Below are 23,709 nucleotides of genomic sequence, written 5' to 3'. Positions count from 1 at the left end.
GAAACGAATGAAAATTTAATGAGGTTAATTGAACGTTCTTGACCAATTGTATTTTTATCTTTTTTATAGTTTACCATTTCCTGTGCCAGCCGAGCAATTTCTTTAGCAGCCTCCACCATTCTTGTTTGATAATCCACATACGAATCCACAGTGTCTATAGTGGACATCCTATGATCCTCCAATCTAACCATGGCACGAGAAATAGTATCGATCAACCCGGTAACAATACCATTTGATGTTGAGATAGTTTCCAAAGTATTTTGCAATTCTTGCAATGCGTCTTTCATGGATTCCACCGTTTCGTCTACTTCCGTGTGCAAAACGATTGCCTTTGAATTACCACCAGACTCCTTTGTCACACAGACAAGCTGCAGGGCAGATTCGGTAACGGTTTTCGTTTGATCTAGTAGCACCATCTGTTGTTTCGAATGCACCATGTTTGAAGCAGCACCGATAGCACCGGAAACCAAGGGTTCGCAATACAAAGCGATCTGGTTGACAGCGTGTCCCACGTTTTCAGCTTCGTATTTAGCGGCTGTTCGAAGAGGTTCCAGTTTTTCTCGTAACTCGCTGGCGCTGCTCTCCATTTGATCGGTAAATCCTTGCACCGTGTTCTCTCTTCGTGGAATCAATGCCTGTGAAACAGCGCTGAGCGATGCGGCATCCAGTTCTCGGATCCTGGCCGACAATTTTTCGATCGCAGCATCGCATTCCTTTTGTCCAGGTGCCTTGTCGCGGATGGAGGCAACTAGAGACTTGATCGAATCGCTGACACTCTTGCTATGATTTGCCAATAATTGCCAAGTTGGGGGATCTTTAGGACTGACAGCTAGACTCTTAGCAGCTCGCACCATCGCGCAAGAACCGTCGATGATAGCTTTACCCGCGCTTGTTATTGGTTCCTGGGCAGCTCTAGCTGCTATGGATATCTTTGCAGGTTGGCTGGCGAATTCTGGAGATCCGGCAAAAGTGCACAGATTGTCGACCGCTTCTAGAAGAGGCTTGGTAGCCTCCGCACACCTCTCTCTGTTAGCTTCGGAATAATTCTGATCCAACGCTTTGATCTCCTTCACCAGAGCTGACGTGGAATTGGCAACATCCTTGGCCGATTGAACGAAGTGCCGTTTGGCAACAGGATTGCTGGTTTTGTTCGAAGCTTCGCGACAAGCGTTGCAGAGAGCGCTAGTGTACTTGGCGATCATGGTAGCTGCTGAAAGAACTTGTTGCTCGGTGCTGGTAGGATTGCCAAGGCTCTGACAACCAGTATGAATAGCCTGAGCAGCTCTGAGGAATTGAGCTTGGTCCACCAAGCCAGGTTTTCCAGCCACTGATGTTGGATCGCTTACACCAGCTAAGTATGCAGCTTGGGCAGCTGCTTCTATCAGACCACAGATTGAAGATGACACTCCTCTAACGGCTACTGAGAATTGCTCGTGTTCTGATTTCTTTGCATGGTTAGCTATGCCCGTCATACCATCGCCGAGACTCTTGCTCTTCTCCATTACAGTTTCAAGGCATTCGAAGTAACTTGCGTCGGATATTGGTTCACTAGGATTATCAAGAAGCGACCTCATCGATTGTATGTTTCTGATGGCGTTGTCGCATTCGTTTTGTCCAGGTGCAGCTGAAGTGCAAACGTCAACTAGATAATTGATGGAATCTGTTACCGCTCGTGCAGCAGCTGATAATTGGTTCTTGGCGTTTGGAGCACTCGGGTCAGCTGCTACAGATTTAGCAGTTACCAAAAGCTTGCTGGATGTCATGCTGACGTTCTTCAGTGAGACCACCATTTGAGTTCGAGTTTCGATGGCTGTTTGACCGGCCATTTCCATGCCAACACCCAACAAATCTCCAAAAGCATTGGTGAATTGCTTGGAAGAACTAGCTAGTTGCACCGGGGAACGTACCGATGATACTACGTTCGATGAAGCATCGTTTAGATTCGCAGCTGCGTTATTAAGATCACTTTGCAGTTGCCTATAAAAGAAAAATTGCTACATGTATATTTTTTACATGATAATAAAGTAAAAATCTCAAACAAAAAGTTAGTTTTAATAAAATATCAATGAAATAAACGATTCTTCTAAAATTTAGTTTAAAATATTTATTATATTGGAATAATGTAATAAGCAAAACAGAATAAGAAATTTTTTACGCATCAAATATCATAGTTCATTACACTCGACCTAAAAATTTAATATTTAAATGGTCTACTTTGTTGTTACATCTATTTTAAATGTGCTCTTAAATTTTGTCTTATCATTGTCTTTAAAAATTCTAATGTGTGTCAATGAATGATAAGCAGTAACTAAAATGAGACAAATGAATAGGTAACTAATTACTTGTGTACCATTTGATAACTTATCAGTAACAAAACATATATACATACCCATAACTCTTGTTAGTTTGAGGAAATTCGTTCATGCCTAGAACTTGAGTCATTTCGTCGATATTCTTGATAGCATCATCTACGTCTCTTTGTCCAGGCAAGCAAGACACGCATTTGTTCAATGAATTTGACACATCTTTAGCAACTGCAGCTAGATTAGCTTCATTGTCTACGTTATCAGGATTCTTTAAAGCTCTTCTAGCCTCTTTGACCAGTCTCAACGACTTCAAGATTACATCATCAGCGGTCATTAAAACTTTCTTTTGCGTATCAGGTTGATTCGAAGTTGCAGCCACTCCACGAACTGCGTAAGTCAAGTCTTTAAGAGCAGTTGCTGTTTCTCTAGCCGCACTTCCCGTGTAATTTTCATTTCCTTGTTTAGCAGCAGAGAGCAGCTGAGCCATGGCAAAACCTACGTTCTTGGACGTGGCTCCCAAGCGAAGAGCAGTGGATTCCGTGGTCTCATCAGGTAATGGCCTCAGGGAAGCAGCCTCTACGGCTCTATAAAACTCTCTCAATTCGTCTTTCAAGCTGTTTATCAATTCTTCGGCTGCATCTAATTCCAGTCCACCGCAAGCTTCCCTTGCACGCGTCACAGCAGACCTCAAATCTGAGAGAGAAGCACCCAATTGTTGAGAAGTATTGTTCAATTGGAGAGCAGAAGCCTGATCAGTAACAGTTGGCAATACCGCCCTGGCAGCTTTTACCACGGCAGTACCAGGTTGTAAGAACTGTTCAGAAGCATTAATCAGATTCAACTGTGCCGTGGAATTATCCGGTTGAGCCTGCGTTCCTTTCACACCGGCTACAAGACTTGGTATATGTTGCGCCATAGTATGACACTCTGCGTTCAATTCCTCTTGACTACTTTGGTTTGTGTTGTGATGAGCAGCACCTGTTGAAGCAGCAATGCATTGTGTAGCAGTGGCGGCAGCCTGTTTGGCGCAAGCTTCTAATCTATTAATCAATTTCCTTCTCAAAGCAGGAGTAGCAGCGGCAGTGGTAGCTGCTCTTAATTCTTCGGCAGCTTGCCGCAATTGATCCTGCATCTTAGCATCGTGTGGACTGCTGGCACATTGTCTGGCAGCCTCCACCATTTTGGCTGTGGCATCAGCGAGCACCTTAGCAGCAGCCAACAATCTGCGCTGCTGTTCCGAATCGGTCTGCCTCTCTGCCTCGCCCTTTATGCTTTGGATCAATTGTGCCGTTGCTTGGCCAACAACTCTTGCTTGTCTCACCATCTCACCAGCATCCCCGGTACTAGCAAACAGTTTATCAGTGGCTATCAGTATTGTCTCCACCGCTCCCTCTTGAATAGACTCCTTAGCCCGCTCTCCTCTGGTGGCTGTCTTAATATGACTCAACAAATCGTTCAACGTTCTGCTCACTTCACTGGCAGCGATGTTCAACTCTTTCAACAGGTTTTCGTCATTACAGGTCTCATTGCACACTTCCAACAAACCTTCGACTGCCTTCGTCACTTCACGGACCGCGTTCATCAGCTGCGTCTGACAAGCAGGAGAGTGCAAAGTTGGCGCCACGACCTTTGCACAGGCGACTAATTGAGATGTAGCGAGAGCACATTGAGTAGCTGCTGAAATTACGCGATTTTGAGTCGCGGAATCCTCGCAGGTGGCTGCGATATTCTTTGCTTTGAGGACCAAAGCGGCAGTCGAGTTGGCCACAGCTTTAGCCAAGGCTAATAGCATATCTTGAAGCTCTCGATTCGAGTCGTTCTCTTCACCTATAGTCGTTAGCACCTGGTGCGAAGCCTCACCCACGCGAGAAGCGGCGTTCAACAGATTCTGCCTTGGCTAAAGTGAGTAAAAAGAAAACGATTAGAGATGAATTGTGGAAAATATATATATATATTAAAGCAATGTGTTTTAAAAGGATAAAAATAAATTATATTACAAGCAAAATGATAAATAAATTGATTGTTTTACTACTTTTGATAATAATATTCTGGCCTTTTGTATATATTCTTTTAATATTTAAAATTATATTTGTTATATGTAAATCAAATTGAAAATTTTGATGCATACATATATATATTCTATAACTAGCAATTAAATTTCAATAATTTAAAACTTTATGATCTCTTTATGGTGTATCTCATTATATAATAAGAGAAACATCCATTAAACACAACACAAGAGAAAAGAAACATTTTCCCTATTTTCATCCTAAATAAAAGAAAGATTAACTTATTATAAAACATTAATATTAAAAACTATTTGCAAGAAGCTTGCGATAATTTAAAGTGTGCAATAATTTAAAGTGAAACACAAATAAAAACAATATTAAATGGAAATTCGTTATAAAAAAAAGAAAAAAAGGAAACTGTAAACGATTTGCGATATTCTACAATGTTCTCTAATATTCTTGCTTACGTATCGTTCGTATGAAGATATCGCTACGTAGAAAGGCTGCATAAAAAGTCACAATTGATCACATCAAAAGAAATTCGTTATTAAAAAAAAAATCGATACTTCTTCACTTAACAATTACACAAGGGAGCTTTACACTTTGACAAAACTAATTTTAATAATACTTTTCGATCTTAGAACGTTAGAAGAAGTATAAAAAAAAAAAAAAAAAAAACTCTTGCCAACGTTGGAACAATCGATTCGGACAATAATACCTCTTTGGTTTCTGGCTCGGTGGCCTTGAGCAAGTCGGAAAATGCCGAGCACAGCTTTCTTGCGGCATCCAGCAATTTGTCCCCCGAGGACTCGTCGTCCATCAGGGCGGCGATCATTCTCACGCCCTTGGTCATCTCCGGCAGATTGGTGGCGATCGTGGTGATGGCTGCGCCCACCGCCGTGTGGTCCACGTCGTCGGCCGGGCCGGAGGTCAGGGTGACAACCTGGGCGGTCGCGGCGTTCATCGCCGCGATCTGCGAGCCAACGTTCTGCTTGTGCGTGTCGATCGTCTGCTCGATCCATTTCAACGAGGCCGGGTCGGTGCCCAGTTCGGGAAGTTGGGCCTTCGAGGACAACTCGGTCTCGGCAATGTGGATCACCTCGTGGCCAGCGGTTATGGTCGACAGTAAGGCACGTTGTGGTTCGGACAGGACGGATGTGACCTTTGTTTGTTGCACCTGGTTTCAGCGATTCACAAATTGCTTTACGTCGACGGTTAACGGATGTATGATCGTCGAAAAAAAGTATAAGAATCGAAGACGTTCCATTTTTGTTCTTGCATGAATTGTTCTTTTTGGAAAATTTTGAATAAATTTATTATCCGTTCTTATTTCGTAAATTTTTACAACAGAGTTTTGTATTTATTTTGAAGTATTATAATAATATAAAAATTAATGAAACGTGAATTATAAAGATATTTGCGTGGAAAGAGATATGATAAGTGGATAATATAATAATTTATAATGGTTTGCAAAAATTGAACGACTTCAAGTTTATATATTTTTAATAAAAACTAGTTGCTGTTATTAAATAATCGATCTTCAATGACGGATATGCAAATTAAAAATGTATGTATTGAAAGGAATATGTTGAATAGAAAAGAAAATTCTTATGATACAGAATATTTTCCAATATACTGATTAAATTTCAAATAAGAAGATCAATATTATTTTTACATTTCAAAGAGATTTTACATTTTAGTCACGAAAATAAAATTGAATGAAACCAAAAATTGGAAGGATTTATAACAAAAATTACTTTAAACAGCCAATAATATAAATAACTAAAAAGTTTAATCATCGTGTACCTACTCTGTGTCCGCAATAGAAGGCGCCTAGCATGAAAACAAATTTAACCGTCAATTAGTCGTTTTTTTTTTTTTTAAATTATTCCGGTGTGAAACGAAAATCGTATTATTTATCAGTGAACTCTTGAACTTAAATATAATATCGCTGCGATTCGTATAAAAAGTAGAACTACTTAGCTAATGCTATAACAAAGCGGTCTCAAATGACTCTTGCTGAAGTGAATTATCAGTGTTATTTGAGGGAGGAAGAGGAAAAAATTCATTTATCAATTTTTCAAGAATGCGAAAACGTGTATAGTAATAGTTCGATTGCCGTAATTCTGTATCACCATCAAACTCGAAACGTGTCCAATTCCACGAACCAAGACTGAAATTCAACATTAATCTCCGAATAATCGTCCCCAATCCTATTAATACCTATTCCGTATACACGTATATCTGAATACTTAATCTGCCACTAATCAAATGAAATTTCCTCAATCATACATTGACATCAATCAACTCTATCAAACGAATCCAAATAGCATAACCAATATATCTGCAATTTTAGTAATCCGTATCGGCCCCATTAATGTGTCTCTGAATCAATTTAGTGTGACTGAAGGGAAAGGCCACGAATGTTTTCGATGAAAGTGAGGCAAGTCCGGAACACTGATAAATCAACACCAAGCAAGAGCCTGTTCTGCCTCTGATAGATCTTACCATCGGTGGAGCGTGAGCGATGTTCACCTGGCCGCTGACAGTCGTGTATTGAGCACTGCCCATGTGCCCAGTCCCATACGGTCGAGCCCCTATAAACCGTATCATGCAACTATCCGAGTGATATTTACAAGGATCGATCCTCGGGATCGATTGATCGCTTGACAAGAAGCTGGATTAAGGCGCACACAGATCGGCTGTCTTGCGAAGCGAGAGCGGATAAGCGCCAAGTGTGTCTCGTTTATTACATTACCAAATCAAAAATAAAAAAAGAAACGTATATGTGTAAACTATATTATTTGATTTCGTTGCATAATAAATGTTCAGCTTCAGGAAATCCGTTTTAAATTCGTTTGAAAGTTATTCGTAATTAAGTACGTTTTCTAATTCTCATTTTAGTCATTCATTATTATATTTTGTTACATCATTGGTAGTAATATATATTGATTACTAGAGAAAGAAGTTATTTATAGATTTATGGAACTTTTTTTTTTGATAAATTATTAATTTTAAGTAATTATATCGCATGCATGTTTGTAACGTGCTTACATCTATCTTCATCGATCGTTAGTACCTGTCATAACCGTTAGGTAATCGTGATCATGACCGAACTCGTTGCAATAGAAGCTATCGCGATCGGTTTATGCGCCATAGTATCGATTGACGCCACTAGGTGGCCGTAACTTCTCATTATATACTATGCATATTATTAGGTATAAGTATCAAATCAAATTACAACCTATTCCTAGCAATGGAGGATTCGATCACTCTTGCATTTTTAATCTTTTGAGTTCCTGATAAACCTTCATTGTTAGAGTCAAATTGTTCTTGTCTAGCTATTTATATGAATCACAGGAATGAAGAGTCTATTTATAATAATAGAGTGTAAAATACGTATAATAGTTTAGAATAAACTCGTAGTAATAAATATATATAGTATATATCATAACATAAGTTAATTTTAATGAATAAAGAATTTAATATATAAAAGATTAAGCAGGAAACGTTTTCTATTAATAATATGATAAAATATTTTATTTTATTACTTTGTATTTTCATTTTTTATCGTAAAATATTGATTTTTAAAATTATAAAAATAAAAAAAGAAAAAATCGTCTTATTCCTAATTATGTAACAACTCAGTAAAAAAAAAAAAAAATATTTAAAATATTAAACAATTATTTTCGTTTATGTATTTTTTTTGTTTAAGCAGCTAACTTTAGTTCTTTCAACAGGCTTTGTTTTTTCTTTTTTTTTTTTTTGCTTTATAAATTTCTTTACAAATTTTATGAAATTACAATTGATCAAACATTCTATCTCATAAACATTTATTATGCAACAACTAAAAAGGCGTGCTAGGAGCTCTAAAATTTTTATAATGTATTTCGTTATTTTAAAAGCTTGAAAAAGATTAAATTCAATTGAAACAACACGACGAACGAAAATTTTATGATAAATATTACTTGATAACTATTTTTATTATTGTGAATAATTCATTTCAATACTATAAATTTTAGTATTATTTTTTATTTACATTTTTTAAACTTGATGAAATTAAAATTTAATAAAATAAAAATCTTTCACTATCTTAAAATCTAAACTATTCTATATATAAAACATAATTTTTTATTGAATTAATATTTTAATAATGTGAAAAATACTGTAATAATAATTATGAACATAATCAATTAAGATGAAAAAACAATGCAAACAAAATATAATAAAAAATTTGAATAAACATAGAAAAATTTTTTTCAAACTTCTAAATAACCAAATAATATTAAAATAGAAAAATTATCATCAAGATACAAACTTCATATATATATCTAAAATCAGCACGCGATATTTTCCTATTAAATATATAAATTGAATAGTAGGATTGAAATACAGTATCTTATTTTTTGTTTTGAGAATAAATTGATAAAACTGATAAAACATTGATATTATTTTATTTAACTAAGGCGTGAAAAAATCACACTTTAATAAAAATATTTTTCAGAAAGATATAGATATTTTTAGAAATGATATAAGATACTGATTTTGGAGCGTGAAATAATTGGGAAAAAAATTTGTTGAATATTCTTACCGTCTACACCGGTTCTCATGACTGCAGGTATGGCAACTGACACAGCTTCCACGTTTCCTTTGCCAGCATTACTCGTTTCGTGTTGCATAATCGTTGCTCTGTAAAGAATATATAAAATATATATTATAGAAAATAATATGTATTTTATATATTTAAATATTTGTGTAACAAACATTCGCAATTTCAATAACAATAAATCATTGTCACTGTTAAAATAAGAATAAGAAAGAAGATATAAAAACTAATGATCTATAGAAAATTTACTTCAAATTTGCTTCTCTTCTTTTTGCTTCTATGTAGAGTCTCTGTTTCTCTCTCAAAAACTCTTCCATAATAACACTTTATCATTTACAATAAAAATAAACTGGGAAATAGAAACTATCGTGTCGTCTTCACAAGATATAAATCTCAATAATCAATGAACGAAACGACTCTCGATTTCTATCAATTCCCATTAATTGTCCTAATACACTTCCATCAATTAACAGAATGCTGAAAATTGATATATATATACAGTGTGTGATACTTACTTCAAAGGCGATACACTGTCTTCAACCATGGTTGAACCTTCATCTCCCTCGATACCAAAGTGATCTTTAGCTTTTTGCTTCTTGAGAATGATGTCGATGTAACCAGAGATTAGCTGAAGTATCTGTTCTGCTTCTGTGGTTTGCACGCTGTAGTATTGATCTGAATAATCGCCAAAGTCGAGTGTGAATGTGTTTGGAGAGGCTCCCCAACGTCGAACGGTAGTCAACGGCCATGTTTTCAAGATTTCTTTCGTTTTTTCGTCGAGTCGCAAGACGGAATCCTTAGTGACACCGAGCAAACGTGGCACCAATTTATTTTTCCCCTTCATTTTCTCTTTCACTAAGAAGAACGTGACGCCGTAGGTGCTCAACGATCTCGCTGTTCTCGTATACAACACTTTAGCATCGAGCTCGGAGAGGCCGATGTGTTTTTTGTGCTCCGCGAAAATCTTCTTCTCGATACCCTTCACCTTCAAATATGATTGTGGTAAAAATTCCTTGAGGCTAGAGAAAATAACGAGAAAACTTTGGTTAATGATATGAAGTATTCTTGTATATTCTTTTTTATATAAAAGCCAGATGGACAAATACACTTTTTACACTTTTACACATAATATTTATTTTAAAAAAATTTATTTGTTTATTTATTTTAGGTTATTTATTTAGGTTAATGATATGAAGTATTCTTGTATATTCTTTTTTATATAAAAGCCAGATGGACAAATACACTTTTTACACTTTTACACATAATATTTGTTTAAAAAAAATTTATTTGTTTATTTATTTAGGTTAATGATATGAAGTATTCTTGTATATTCTTTTTTACATAAAAGCCAGATGGACAAATACACTTTTTACATTTTAACACATAATATTTGTTTTAAAAAAATTTATTTGTTTATTTATTTAGGTTAATGATATGAAGTATTCTTGTATATTCTTTTTTATATAAAAGCCAGATGGACAAATACACTTTTGACACTTTTACAAAATATTCGTATAAGAAAAATTTATTTATTTATTTATTTATTTAGAAGGGAAAAAATTCTGATCTTTTCTCAATTCCGAATCTCGTTATGTCACTTGATCATTGGATGTTTCTTTCCTCTTATCGTTAAAATAACGTAATATAAGTCGGAATGAAAGAAATCAATATTTTCTTATCTTAAGAGAACTTACTCGAGAAAGCCTGGCTTGTGCTTGTCTTCCTTGTGATCACCGAACTGGATCTGGCATTGTATTCCAGCGAAAATACAAGCTTTTTCCTGAGTAACCGGATGCGTGCCATCTAGAATTGCGTCTCTTGCTTGAACGTACAAAAGAGATAATTGCACCGGATCTCGGCTGTCGATATTCTGATCCGAAAAGAAGAATTTTCTCCGCAGCAACACTGTTTCTGACTCGTCTATCCCTTGCTCTCGTAACGTCTTACTTGGATCTATCCAATTCACTGAAAGTGAACAAAGTGATACGTTTATATCGATTTTTCTCGTTTCACGAAAATTTATACGTAGAACTTATCCTTTGAAATTTATATATATATATATAAAATATATTTTTTTAAGAGTAAATTTTAAAACAATTAAATTTAATTATTATTAGATAAAGTTCTATTCTTTTCCAAAAAAAAAAAAAAGAAAAATCACAATGAAAATTCTTTCCCAAACATTTTCACCGCAACGATTACACTTCTTGTTTCCCCTTCGGTTTAATAAAGCGAAATTTTTTACAATTAAAGCGGTTCGTCTCACCTTCGTCGTCGGTCTTAAGCTTCTTCCTTAACTGATCCATCTTCGCGTCCCGCTCGCCTTTCTCCTCTTTCCTCCTCTTGAGCGTAAGGGTGCCGAAATTGCCGGGCTTCTGGTTCTCGGTCTCCTCATCGGCCAGCTCGCGTACCAACGAGTACTCATCGTGGTTCGTGATGCCTATCTTCGTACAAATTACTACCATGAGATTGGCGACGGGCTGACTGTCGTCCACCAACAACGTCTTCAACGTTCCATCCAACATGCGCACTCGAAGGGTCCGCAGTTTACGCCGGTACTCGAGCAGATCGCCGTTCCTCAGAATGTAATAATCGAGATTCCGGCCTGGCTCCAGCCAAACTCCCTTCTTCACGTCCTCGTCGGCAAGGAATAATCCGTAGTCCTTCGCTGTCGAGGCAAGAATTACGCGGTTATTACGATCGTACGAGGCTGTATACTTCTGGATCGTTGAAAAAGTATCTGAATTTTTCTTCTTTTTCTTCTTCTTTTTTTTTTTTTTTTTTTTTTTTTTTTTTTTTTTTTTTTTTTTTTTTTTTTTTTTAGATGAACGATGAAAATCAATTAATTCCAATTCTTTCGTCAAGAATTAACGTAGAAGATGAATCATACGTGATTGATCTTAAATCTTATTTATACTTTCATTAAATATGTTTAAATATGTTGCAATTTAAAATTCTAATCGCGTGCGTACGTTCGTAAAGAAGGGAAGAAGGAATGAAAGTGGGAAGGGAAGGGAAAAATGCAAATTCGCGTGTTCGTTAGTAGAACGTCGTTGAATATTTCAGATGCAAGTAGAAGCTTACGTTGGCCCATGTTACTCGCTTCAGCGAGTTTCTCTCTGATAATACGGCAAGCGTCGTAAATGGATGTGCTCGGGTCGAATTGCATCATCTTCGTGGCGTTTTTCTCCGGGATGGAGATACGCAAGGATAGGGTGGCCATTGCGACTGCCTGGGGTGATGATCTGCGTTCACGAAAACCACCGGAATCACTCGACTGAAAAAGACAAAAATTACGTTGTTTAATTCTCCCCGTTTCTTTTCCCCTCTTTTCTCCTCCCTTTTTCCTCCCTCTCTCTTAAATGTTCGATAATATTCACACAATTATATATTGGAAATATTCAAGAGAGCAAAAATAAATAAATGAATAAATAAATAAATAAACAATAAAAATTAAACGACATTCTCAATTGGAATTGCAATCGATCGCTTCCCTCGATTTTTGCAAAACTCGTCGAATCTTGTTCTTCGATATTACGAAGAATGTGAAACGACTTTACGCGTTTTCCAGTTTACTGGTGAATCAAGTGCAACAAGTTGCAAGGGGTCGAGCATTGTGCTCCCTCACGGGGTCACCGTTCTATCCATTCGCGTAATTGCACATTATCGTAAAACAACAGATAGTTCTTGCTCGAGGTTCACCCGAGAATCCCTCTTCGATTTCTCTTCTTTAACAATTTCCAACGTGATCGCGGATGTAATAAAGCTTTTTCCTTTTTTTTTTTTTTTCGATATTCAATTCGATCGATTTTGCAAAGGGTGGTTTAACCTGTCACGAGCTCATTTCCGCAATTTCAATTGCCTCTACGTGGAGAGACACATCTTCATCATTTTTAGAAAGATTTTTACTTATATGTACAATTTATATATACAAATCTTGAATCGAAAATATTGTTCGCCTTAACTCCCAACTAATTTACAAAATAAAACATTGGGGCAAGAAGAATAGAGAAGGGAAGATTTTCTCGAGCAAAGGGTTTCCATCGCATGGAGAGACACATCTTGATCATTTTTAAAAAGATTTTTATATATATAATTTATATATACGAACCTCGAATCGGAAATATTGGGAAAAAAATTCCCAACTAATTTACAAAATAAAATATTGGGACAAGAAGAATAAAGAAGGAAGGATTTTCTCGAATTTCCATCACATGGAGAGACACATCTTGATCATTTTAGAAAGATTTTTACTTATATGTACAATTTATATAATATTGTTCGTGTTAATTCCAAACTAATTTACAAAATAAAATATTGGGGCAAGAAGAATAGAAGAAGGGAGGATTTTCTCGAGCAAAGCATTTTCATCATATGGAAAGACACATCTTGAACATTTTAAAAAAATTTTTATATATGCAATTTATATATACGAATCTCGAATCGGAAATATTGCGTTAATTTACAAAATAAAACATTGGGGTAAGAAGAATAGAGAAGAGAAGATTTTCTCGAGTTTCCATCACATGGAGAGATACATCTTGATCATTTTAGAAAGATTTTTACTTATATGTACAATTTATATAATATTGTTCGTGTTAATTCCAAACTAATTTACAAAATAAAATATTGGGGCAAGAAGAATAGAAAAAGGGAGGATTTTCTCGAGCAAAACATTTTCATCGTATGGAAAGACACATCTTGAACATTTTAAAAAGATTTTTATATATGCAATTTATATATACGAATCTCGAATTGGAAATATTGTAAAAATTGGAAATATTGTAAATATTGGAAAAATTGTACATATATATATTAATTTACAAAATAAAATATTGGGGTAAGAAGAATAGAGAAGGGAAGATTTTCTCGAGTTTCCATCACATGGAGAGATACATCTTGATCATTTTAGAAAGATTGTTACTTATATATACAATTTATATATACGAATTTCGAATTGGAAATATTGTTCACCTTAACTCCCAACTAATTTACAAAATAAAATATTGGGGCAAGAAGAATAGAGAAGGGAAGATTTTCTCGAATTTCCATCATATGGAGAGACACATCTTGATCATTTTAGAAAGATTGTTACTTATATGTACAATTTATATAATATTGTTCGTGTTAATTCCAAACTAATTTACAAAATAAAATATTGGGGCAAGAAGAATAGAAGAAGGGAGGATTTTCTCGAACAAAGCATTTTCATCGTATGGAAAGACACATCTTGAACATTTTAAAAAGATTTTTATATATGCAATTTATATATACGAATCTCGAATCGAAAATATTGTTCGCCTTAATTTCGAATTAATTTATAAAATAAAACATTGGGGCAAGAAGAATAGAGAAGGAGGATTTTCTCGAGCATTATATATATAATTTATATATACGAATCTCGAATAGGAAATATTGAATATAACATAATATACGAATATAAATATATTCGTGTTAATTTCAAATTAATTTACAAAATAAAATATTGGGGCAAGAAGAATAGAAAAGGAGGATTTTCTCGAGCATTATGTATACAATTTATATATACGAATCTNTATGGAAAGACACATCTTGAACATTTTAAAAAGATTTTTATATATGCAATTTATATATACGAATCTCGAATCGAAAATATTGTTCGCCTTAATTTCGAATTAATTTATAAAATAAAACATTGGGGCAAGAAGAATAGAAAAGGAGGATTTTCTCGAGCATTATATATACAATTTATATATACGAATCTCGAATAGGAAATATTGAATATAACATAATATACGAATATAAATATATTCGTGTTAATTTCAAACTAATTTTACAAAATTATTTACAAAATAAAATATTGGGGCAAGAAGAATAGAGAAGGAGGATTTTCTCGAGCATTATGTATACAATTTATATATACGAATCTCGAAATATAATTGGCGTTAATTTACGAAATAAAACATTGGGGCAAGAAGAATAAAGAAGGAAGGAAATTTTCTCGAGCAAAGCGTTTCCATCATTTTGTCATCGGTTTTCCGGTGAAACGTAGCAGAGCTACGGATTAAAAAATGTCCCGCTATCGAGTGAAAGTGGAAGCCACCGGTGGGACTTCTGTGTCTATATATCGATCTTCCTGTGGTATGGTACATTTGCCATAGAATTTGCCACAGGGTGCAGTGTGGGATCCGGCACGGGCGTAGAACTCGGCTCTTCCCACCCCACCCCACCCCACCGTCAACCGGCTATTCGGCTAATAAAAATAAATTGTCACCGTCTCGAGGCTAATTAAATCGATCCGGGAGGGGAGGGGAGACGAATCTTTCTCGTTTACCTCCTCGTAGGTGGTGGTGTGCGCACACCACCCGCAATGTTTCTTCGTTTCTTTCGTTTTAATCAACGAATTATCGATAATCCTTCGAGTAAACGTCAATTGAATAAATCATATTGATGGAACAGGTATCATATTGATGTTTTTGGTGTGTCTCGTTTGGTTGTTTGAAAAAAAAAAAAAAAAAAAGAAAAAGAAAAAGGAAAATCTCGTGAAAAGCGTTATTTTTTTCCTGCTGTAATGGGATAAGAGAGGAGGAGATTTTGAAATTTTTATCACATCACGAGGAATTTTATTTTTAATTGGGAGACAATATTTTCTGTTATATATGGCGTAAGTGAAAAATATTTTGTCGAGGGAATGAGAAGATCGAAGAAAGTCTTGGTTATGTTAATTGAAAAGTTAAGATTAATTACGAAGTTCCGTTCTTGATGAAATAGTTGGGGCTTGATGGAAGGAACGTTGGCTGCTTCCTACTAGAGCGGAAACCTGCTGACTGAAAAAAAAAAAAAAACTAATAAATCTGAAAATAGAAAGGAAATACACTCTGCGTATTTCTATTACGATATTATTTATAATCGAAGAATAAACTAAATGCATAGATAAATAAACATTTTCGCTTTAAAAAGTTACTTTCAAAAAGTAAGTTGTGACGAAAAATTCCAAGTGAAAATTTCCAAAAAAAAAAAAAAAAAAAGTATATACAAAAATATTATATCGTTTGTCCCAAACGAATTTCCAATTCTTCAATTTAAATATAAAACAACAAAGAATAAGATGTAATTATAATTATAAAGATTTAAACGAGACTTCTCATAAGAAATTACGATATCCTACACGAAATGAAACGAAACGAAAACAGATCGAGTTTCGAGAAAGAAAAACGTTCCCTTGATTTCGTGAAATATATCGCCCTTAACACGATCACGATACACGCGATATATTATCACGATCTAAACGAGCAGTGGCCGCCAATTATAGGCTAGTTTCATTCGTTTACTCGACTCCTTTTCTTTCTTTCTTTTTTTTATATATATATATACATATATACGCGTCTCGATAGAAGAGCAGGGGGATGGTTCATGCGCATAAATTCGTTGCAAGTACACCCTACGCCAATGTGGACTTCCACCCTTAGAGGTTGCCAGGCAACGCCGGTCTCTCACTGTGTCAAACTCAAGCACAACCACCCCAGACCATCCCCTTCTTACGAGCCCGGCAATCCCCCCCCTCCCCCCTTTCCCTCCGTCCGCCACTCTTTTCATTTTCTCCTCTCCATTTCCCTTCCTCCGCCACTGTTCATCGGCCTCCTCTCCTTTTCTCTTTTCCTCTTCCGCGCCGTCGGTTACCCTATATTCCCATCCTTACCGACCGTTCCAATCCCTTACAACTTTCTTTCATCCTTCTTTCACTTTTCCCATTTTTGTTATTTTTTCCCCGTCGTTTTCCCTCCTTCTTTTCTTTTTCTTTTCTTTTTCCTCTTCCTTCTCCTCCTCTTCTCCCTCACGAATCCAATTTCTCTCTCCTTTTTCTTCTTTTCTTTTCGTTCATTTATTCGGCTTTTTTCTTCTTCTTCTCTGTTTATTATCCTTCTTTTTCTTTTTTATATATATATATATATATATTTCTTCTTTCTTTACGATTTTAGTTAGCTCGTTGACGTTATTGTCTCTCGGGTGTCTCGTTTTCTACTTTCCTCGGCGTGCAGCGCTTTCTTTGTTATCTCTTTATCGACTTTCAACGATCCTCTTTCTTTCTCCCTTCTTCTTTTTCGTCCGTTCCTTTTTCCTTTTTTTTTTTTTCTTTTTCCTCCTTTGTCCGTTCTTATTGTGCTCGCTTTCGTTACTCGCTGCTCTCCTTCTTCTTTTTTTCTTTTTTTGTCATTGATATCGCCGTTTTATTACCCATCCCTTCCTCCTCCTCCCCCTCTCGGAATCTTACACTTTCCTTCGGCATCTGTATCAGCTCTCTATATTCAATTTCCCTGTATGTTTTCTCGGTTTTAATATTTTATCTTTTGTAAAATTTCTCTTCTCCTTTTCTCTTCGTTACGCGTTCCAGATAATTATACATTATTTCATTCCATGTCAAATAAAATTTTATAACCTTTTTTTTTAATTAATTAACGCTTGATATTTTAAAAATTTATCTATGTAATTTAATTTATATGTTAAAAAAAAATATATCGTACAGCCTATAGATAAATACATCGGAGTGAGATAACAACTTAAGAAGAACTTAAAATTACGATCCACTTTAAGATCCACTTTGAGATAATTTTCAAAGTTCGTCAAGGGAGATATAATTCACATCGAAGTTGTGAATTATTATTCTAAAATAATAATAATAATAATTAAGTAAAAAAGTGGGGAAAAAAAAAGAAAAAGAAAGAAAGGAATAGCCGTTGGAAATTGGAAATAATTGTTTAAAACGAGTAAATGGATAAATTGTCGAACACGGATCTGCTTTTGTTAATCGGGAAAATTTCCATTTCCCGAAGAAAACTTTCATTTCTCGAGTTCATTTTAAAACGGCCGCCCGATAATATATGCAATGATACTGTAGAACTCCTTGACTAATAATTTCGTTTAACTTTATCTTCAAACGAGTTAAGTCGTTCAGCATTCATGAAAGTTGTAAGCTGGGATAAGCAAAAGATCTCGTTGAATGTTTCTCACATTTACGAAAATTGCCCTCTGAATTATTTAAAAATCTCATCCCCTCTTTACGACTATTTAATTTCAACAAGTTATACAGAAAGAGGTCCAAGTCCAAGAATTAATTTTTTAGACGATCTAATTGTGTTTCATTTTTTTTAATCTTTTTTTTTATAGAAAGAAAAAGAATGAATATCTATATTAAATAAAATTTATCCATAAAATTGACTCACGTTATACAAAACTCCCTCCATTTAACCGTTGCACGTCACTTTCCAATTTCTATAGGATGTATTTAGAGGAATGACCTCATTACCTCCAATTGGGTCAACTGCATGAGTGCAACCGTGATGCGCCTTCGACGTCGTTCGAATCGTTCTTTGAACGTTTATATCCTCGCATCAAGTGCTATTATAGATGCTTTATATATATATATATATACTCGTGATTTTTTTTTTTAATATATACATAATATATAACAATGAAACGACAAGATCAACTTCTCCATTGAAATTTAATCAATCGTCCAGAATTTCTTCCTTTTGATCTAAAATTATTTTCCATATTTATTAATTTAATTAAAAATATTTTCCATATTAATAAATATATTTTCACTTTAAGAGCTTGATCACGTGATAGGAAAAACTCATTGGTGATTCTTCAGAATTTCAATTATATTTCACGAAGAATGATTTTAAATCCGCATCGCGCATATCGAAATATCTATTTCGAAGCTTCAGGAGCTTTCCGCATATTGTGTTACACTTTTAGTGCTGCCATATAACCCGGAAATTCTGCCAACCGGGCTTCAAGACTTTTAAGTAGACCGTGTGAAACGGTCACGGTTCTACTCGAACGACCTTACTCGAATGAATATTTTAGGATCAGACAGGGCAAAAAAAAAAAAAAAATGTCTCGCAGGATGAAATGTGCCGCTTCATCGTTTAAATAATAGGTCGACGATATTTTTATCGTTAACCTGAAATAACAAAAGGAGCCACGGATTTATAAGAAATTAGAGAAAGAACCTTTAGAGAACTTTGAGATTAACAAAATTTTCTCTATCTATAGTTGTTGAAAAAAATTGTTATTTTCGTGCAACGTTAGAAGAAAAAATTCTCATCGTTTCTCATCTATAATATATAACATTTTTATAATACAAAAATCGCCTACCTTATCAAAATCACTTACAATTTATCACAGCAATTTATCGTTTGTTATCGTCGTCGAACGGTAAAAATTAAAGAAGAGAGACACAGAGACACAGAGAGAGAGAGAGAGAGAGAGAGAGAGAGAGAGAGAGAGAGAGAGAGAGAAAGAGAAGAGGATCCACGTGTTAGAGAGTGAATCGATCGTCTTAAGCCTCCAAGTCTAAGTTTAGACGTCAGTTTCTTTCCACGGTGATAACGGATGACGTGAACTAATCGAGGGTCTAAGGATTGCTGGGAGGTAACGAAGACACGATTATGCACGCTCTACAAGATTCGGTAATCAGGGGCTCGGTTCTCTTAATGGATCCTGGCATACGCGCCAATCACGTGGACCCCTGTTGATGCACAACGAGCATGAAAAATAACCATTCGAGCTTAACTCGCTGTTTAAACGCGATTTTTGCTCATTGCCTTTATCCGGGACGACTCCCGGATACATGTTTCAATTATAGGAAAACGACCAGCGCGAGGAATTACTTTATAACAGGCTTTTCCAATCTGTAATATCCTTTTAAAATACGTATATGTATAAATATATTATACAAGGATGATTAAAGTTTAGTCTAAGAGAAAAGAAAAATTAAATAATCTGTCGAAGAATTCTTTTAATGATAAAAATAAAAATATCGAAGCACCGATACTTTACTTTGATAAAAATGTAATCGATGATATACAATTTAAGCGCGAGGAATTATTTTGTAAGAGATTTTTCCAATCTATGATATCTTGTAAAATACGTAAGGATGATTAAAGTTTAGTTTAAAAGAAAAGAAAAATTAAAATCTGTCGAAGAATTCTTTTGAATGATAAAAATAAAAATCTTGAAATATTGATATTTTGCCTGACGATGATATAAATTTTAGCACGAGGAATTATTTTGTAAGAGATTTTTCCAATCTATAATATCCTTTAAAATACATAAGTATATTATATAATGATGATTAAAGTTTAGTCTAAGAGAAAAGAAAAATTAAATAATCTGTCGAAGAATTCTTTTAATGATAAAAATAAAAATCTCCAAGTATCGATACTTTACTTTGATAAAAATGTAATCGATGATATACAATTTAAGCACGAGGGATTATTTTATAAGAGATTTTTCCAATCTGTAATATCTTCTAAAATACATAAGTATATTATACAAGGATGATTAAAGTTCAGTTTAAGAGAAAAGAAAAATTAAATGATCTGTCGAAGAATTCTTTTAATGATAAAAAATCTCGAAGCACTGATATTTTACTTGACGATAATATAAATTTTAGTACGAGGAGTTATTTTTATTTTTTTTTAACAGATTTTTTCAATCTATAATATCTTCTAAAATACATAAGTATATTATACAATGATGATTAAAGTTTAGTCTAAAAGAAAAGAAAAATTAAATAATTTGTCGAAGAATTCTTTTAATGATAAAAAATCTCGAAGCACTGATATTTTACTTAACAATGATATAAATTGTAGCACGAGGAATTATATTAATCTATAATATTCTCTAAAATACATAAGTATAAGAAGTACCGATATTTTACTTGACAAAAACAATAATCAATGATAATTTTAGCGTGAAGAATTATTTTACAACAGGTTTTTCCAATCTATAATACGAATCTATAATACATAAGTATTATACAAAAATAATTAAATTTTAGTTTAAAAAAAAGAAAAGAAAAATTAAAATTTGTCGAAGAATTCTTTTAATAATAGAAACAAAAATCTCGAAGAACTGATATTTTACTTGACGATGATATAAATTTTAGCACGAGGAATTATTTTATAACAAATTTTTCCAATCTACAATACATAAACATTATACAAAGATAATCAAAATTAATTTTAGTTTAAAAAAAAAAAAAAAGATTAATATCGAAGAATTCTTTTAGCAATAAAAACATGATCGACAATTTTAAATTCTTTTAAATTTTAAATTCTTCCTTTCTTTCGAAAATATTGCACATATTCCCATTAAACATCAACAACTACAAAATTATTAAATTATATGACAACTGCAACCGTAAACCGACCATATAAATCCATTCGTTAAAAATCAAATTCTAATGCCGATATGAAGTCGATACGAGATCTGGAAATCGAAATCGCGAGACAATTCGAAGCGCGAAACCGGGTAACCGGAAAGTGCACTTCCGCCTCCCGCGGAAGTTCGTGGAAGAAACACGGAAGATTGTTTCGCTTTTCTCGCCGATCAAAGACCATCGAGATTGCGGAACCACTTATGGCCATTTACTTTCAACCGGCGCGCCACTTGCACACACACACACACACACACACACATACACATCTATTCTCTCTCGATCTCGATTCAACGCCGTCAGCTTTTTTAACTCCAACTCGTCTTCTCTCGAAACCCATCCCTCGTGTCGTGCCACCCATCCTCGAGGCCACGTGGATCGGGACACCCCCCACCTTTTATCGCCTCCTCGACACCCTTCGTCGACACGAATCACTTCGTCTCTCTCTCTCTCTCTCTCTCTCTCTCTCTCTCTCTCTCTCTCTCTCTCTCTCTTTCTCGCGACACACTGACACGAAATGAATTTATGTAAGGGCGCATCGATCGATTTCACGGAGATTGTTTTCGAAACCTCTTGCTGAGAGACGTTTGGAAAATTTCTAGGGTGATTTTAGATGAATGAGAGATATGAAGCCAACTCCTCGTCCGAGCTACTTCCGAGTTGAGTGTCATTGGTGAGGTTGAAGTTCGATTTTTCGAAGAGGTTAGATTTTCGACTTGTTTTCACGGACAAAAAATTTGGAAGTATTCGATCAAATTGCGAGTTGCATTGTTAATACAACGGATTAATTTGGAAATGAAATTTAATTTTCTCGAATGTCGTTGTAGTTGTAATTGTGTAAATTGAATAGAAATAATTTAAAAAGTGATTCATCTTGGAATAATTTTATAAATTATTGTCTTTACAAGAGAAAGAGAAGAAAATCTGTTTTTTTTTTTTTCATTTTTCTTTAAAACTTCAATCGAAAATAATAAAAGAGGGAAGAAATTAATTTTCTCGTCTAAGTCTAAAGGAATAATAAACACTTAGATAATCGATAATCGTTTTATCACGGCGTTGAAACACGTTGCTCGGGATGATAATTATCGATGCACCATCGAGACAATTTCGTTCAGGCAAATATTGATTCCGAAGGATAACGTCCGATGGCACAGTTTTCGCTTGCACGATTTCCACAAAGTTCTGTCAGGAGTTGCGAGGTAAAGAATGACCTCGACCAACTACCAACTACCCCTGTTCCAATGACTTATTAACTTACACCCGAGGGAAAACTGACGCCCCCGCTATTTTTCTCAGAAACTTTCAGGCATCTTCGAACTTTATTCTTCGTTTTAACCCTTTCGTCTCGGTGATAATCGATCTTTCCATTCCGTTTTTTTTTTTTTTTTGAAAAGAAGGAAGATCATTGTTAAAAAATATATTATCAGAAATATTGTTAAATAAAATAAAAAAAAAAAATATTACGCCTTATATCTTTCATACGATATTGTTCTCTTGTCATTTAATAAGATTCTATATTTTCTATATTTTACGTGTGAAATGTTAATTTTCAAATTTTAATTAGAAGATTGTTCATTTTTGTAAATTTTGTAAACAATATTATAGAATATATATATATTACCAAAAATTGCTTTTAAAATAAAAAAAAAAAATATTACCATTACGCCTTATATTTATATTTAATAAAATTCATTGTATATTTTACGTGTGAAATATTAATTTTCAAATTTTAATTAGAAGATTGTTCATTTTTGTAAATTTTGTAAACAATATTATAAAAATATATAGTACCAAAAATTGCTTTTAAAATAAAAAAAAAATATTACCATTACGCCTTATATTTATATTTAATAAAATTCATTGTATATTTTACGTGTGAAATATTAATTTTCAAATTTTAATTAGAAGATTGTTTATTTTTTGTGAACAACATGTTACACATTTGATCGACGTTAAAAGAAACTCGAGATTTATTTAATATTTTATCAATATTTAATTATTAAATTAATGAGTAATAATATTTATAAATAAAACACGATCAAACCACGAAATCCTCGATCCTAACTTTCGTCTATAAATTCATTTCAATGCATTTTAATCACCGTCGTTTACGCGTCAACGATTCAATAGCGAACTTCGTTGTCCTCCCTTTCCTCTAAATTTAATCCTATCCGGCTAAGTTTCCATCTATGAAAACTGTTTACAATTCCTGCAATCATTAATAAACTTTCCACATTTAATGCGAATCAAACGTATCAGAAATTAAAAAGCACTCGAATAATAACAAACTGAAGAAACTAATTTTAAAAAAAAAAAAAAACACTTATAACTACAATCTCTGAGACACTGGCTCAAACTGATACTAACAGCCAAACAGCACTAACTGTAGCCACAGAATTACTGCAATGACAAATATAATTACAAATAAAAAATGACGACGAGGAATATATTCAAAAGCCACAAGAAGCTTCTTATAATATAAAATCGTCTCGAGTTACAAACTTCGACCCCCAAACACCATGGAGAGAGGAAAAAAAAAAAAAGAAAAATATAAAGAAAAAATAGAAGACAGTCACTTCTCTG

General features: G+C 34.2%; 1 protein-coding gene across 5 annotated transcripts in view; it reads right to left on the bottom strand.

Moving 5' to 3' along the window:
* LOC122712106 (talin-1) overlaps nt 1-23,709 on the bottom strand; it is a 59,401-nt gene that overhangs the window by 7,216 nt on the left and 28,476 nt on the right. For all 5 annotated transcript variants that reach the window (XM_043931462.1, XM_043931464.1, XM_043931466.1 and 2 more), the window contains 9 exons: nt 12,006-12,198; nt 11,188-11,589; nt 10,616-10,886; nt 9,437-9,940; nt 8,907-9,004; nt 6,824-6,912; nt 5,034-5,492; nt 2,390-4,203; nt 75-1,977 (listed from right to left, as the gene is read on the bottom strand). In XM_043931462.1, coding sequence (XP_043787397.1) covers nt 75-1,977; nt 2,390-4,203; nt 5,034-5,492; nt 6,824-6,912; nt 8,907-9,004; nt 9,437-9,940; nt 10,616-10,886; nt 11,188-11,589; nt 12,006-12,144 — 5,679 coding nt within the window. In that variant the 5' untranslated portion in view covers nt 12,145-12,198. The remainder of the gene's footprint in view (nt 1-74; nt 1,978-2,389; nt 4,204-5,033; nt 5,493-6,823; nt 6,913-8,906; nt 9,005-9,436; nt 9,941-10,615; nt 10,887-11,187; nt 11,590-12,005; nt 12,199-23,709) is intronic.

Source organism: Apis laboriosa, unplaced genomic scaffold (assembly GCF_014066325.1).
Source record: "Apis laboriosa isolate Shangri-la unplaced genomic scaffold, ASM1406632v1 scaffold19_cov150, whole genome shotgun sequence".
Lineage (NCBI taxonomy): Eukaryota > Metazoa > Arthropoda > Insecta > Hymenoptera > Apidae > Apis > Apis laboriosa.
Note: the sequence above shows the minus strand (reverse complement) of the source record. Positions and strands in the feature narration are given on the sequence as shown.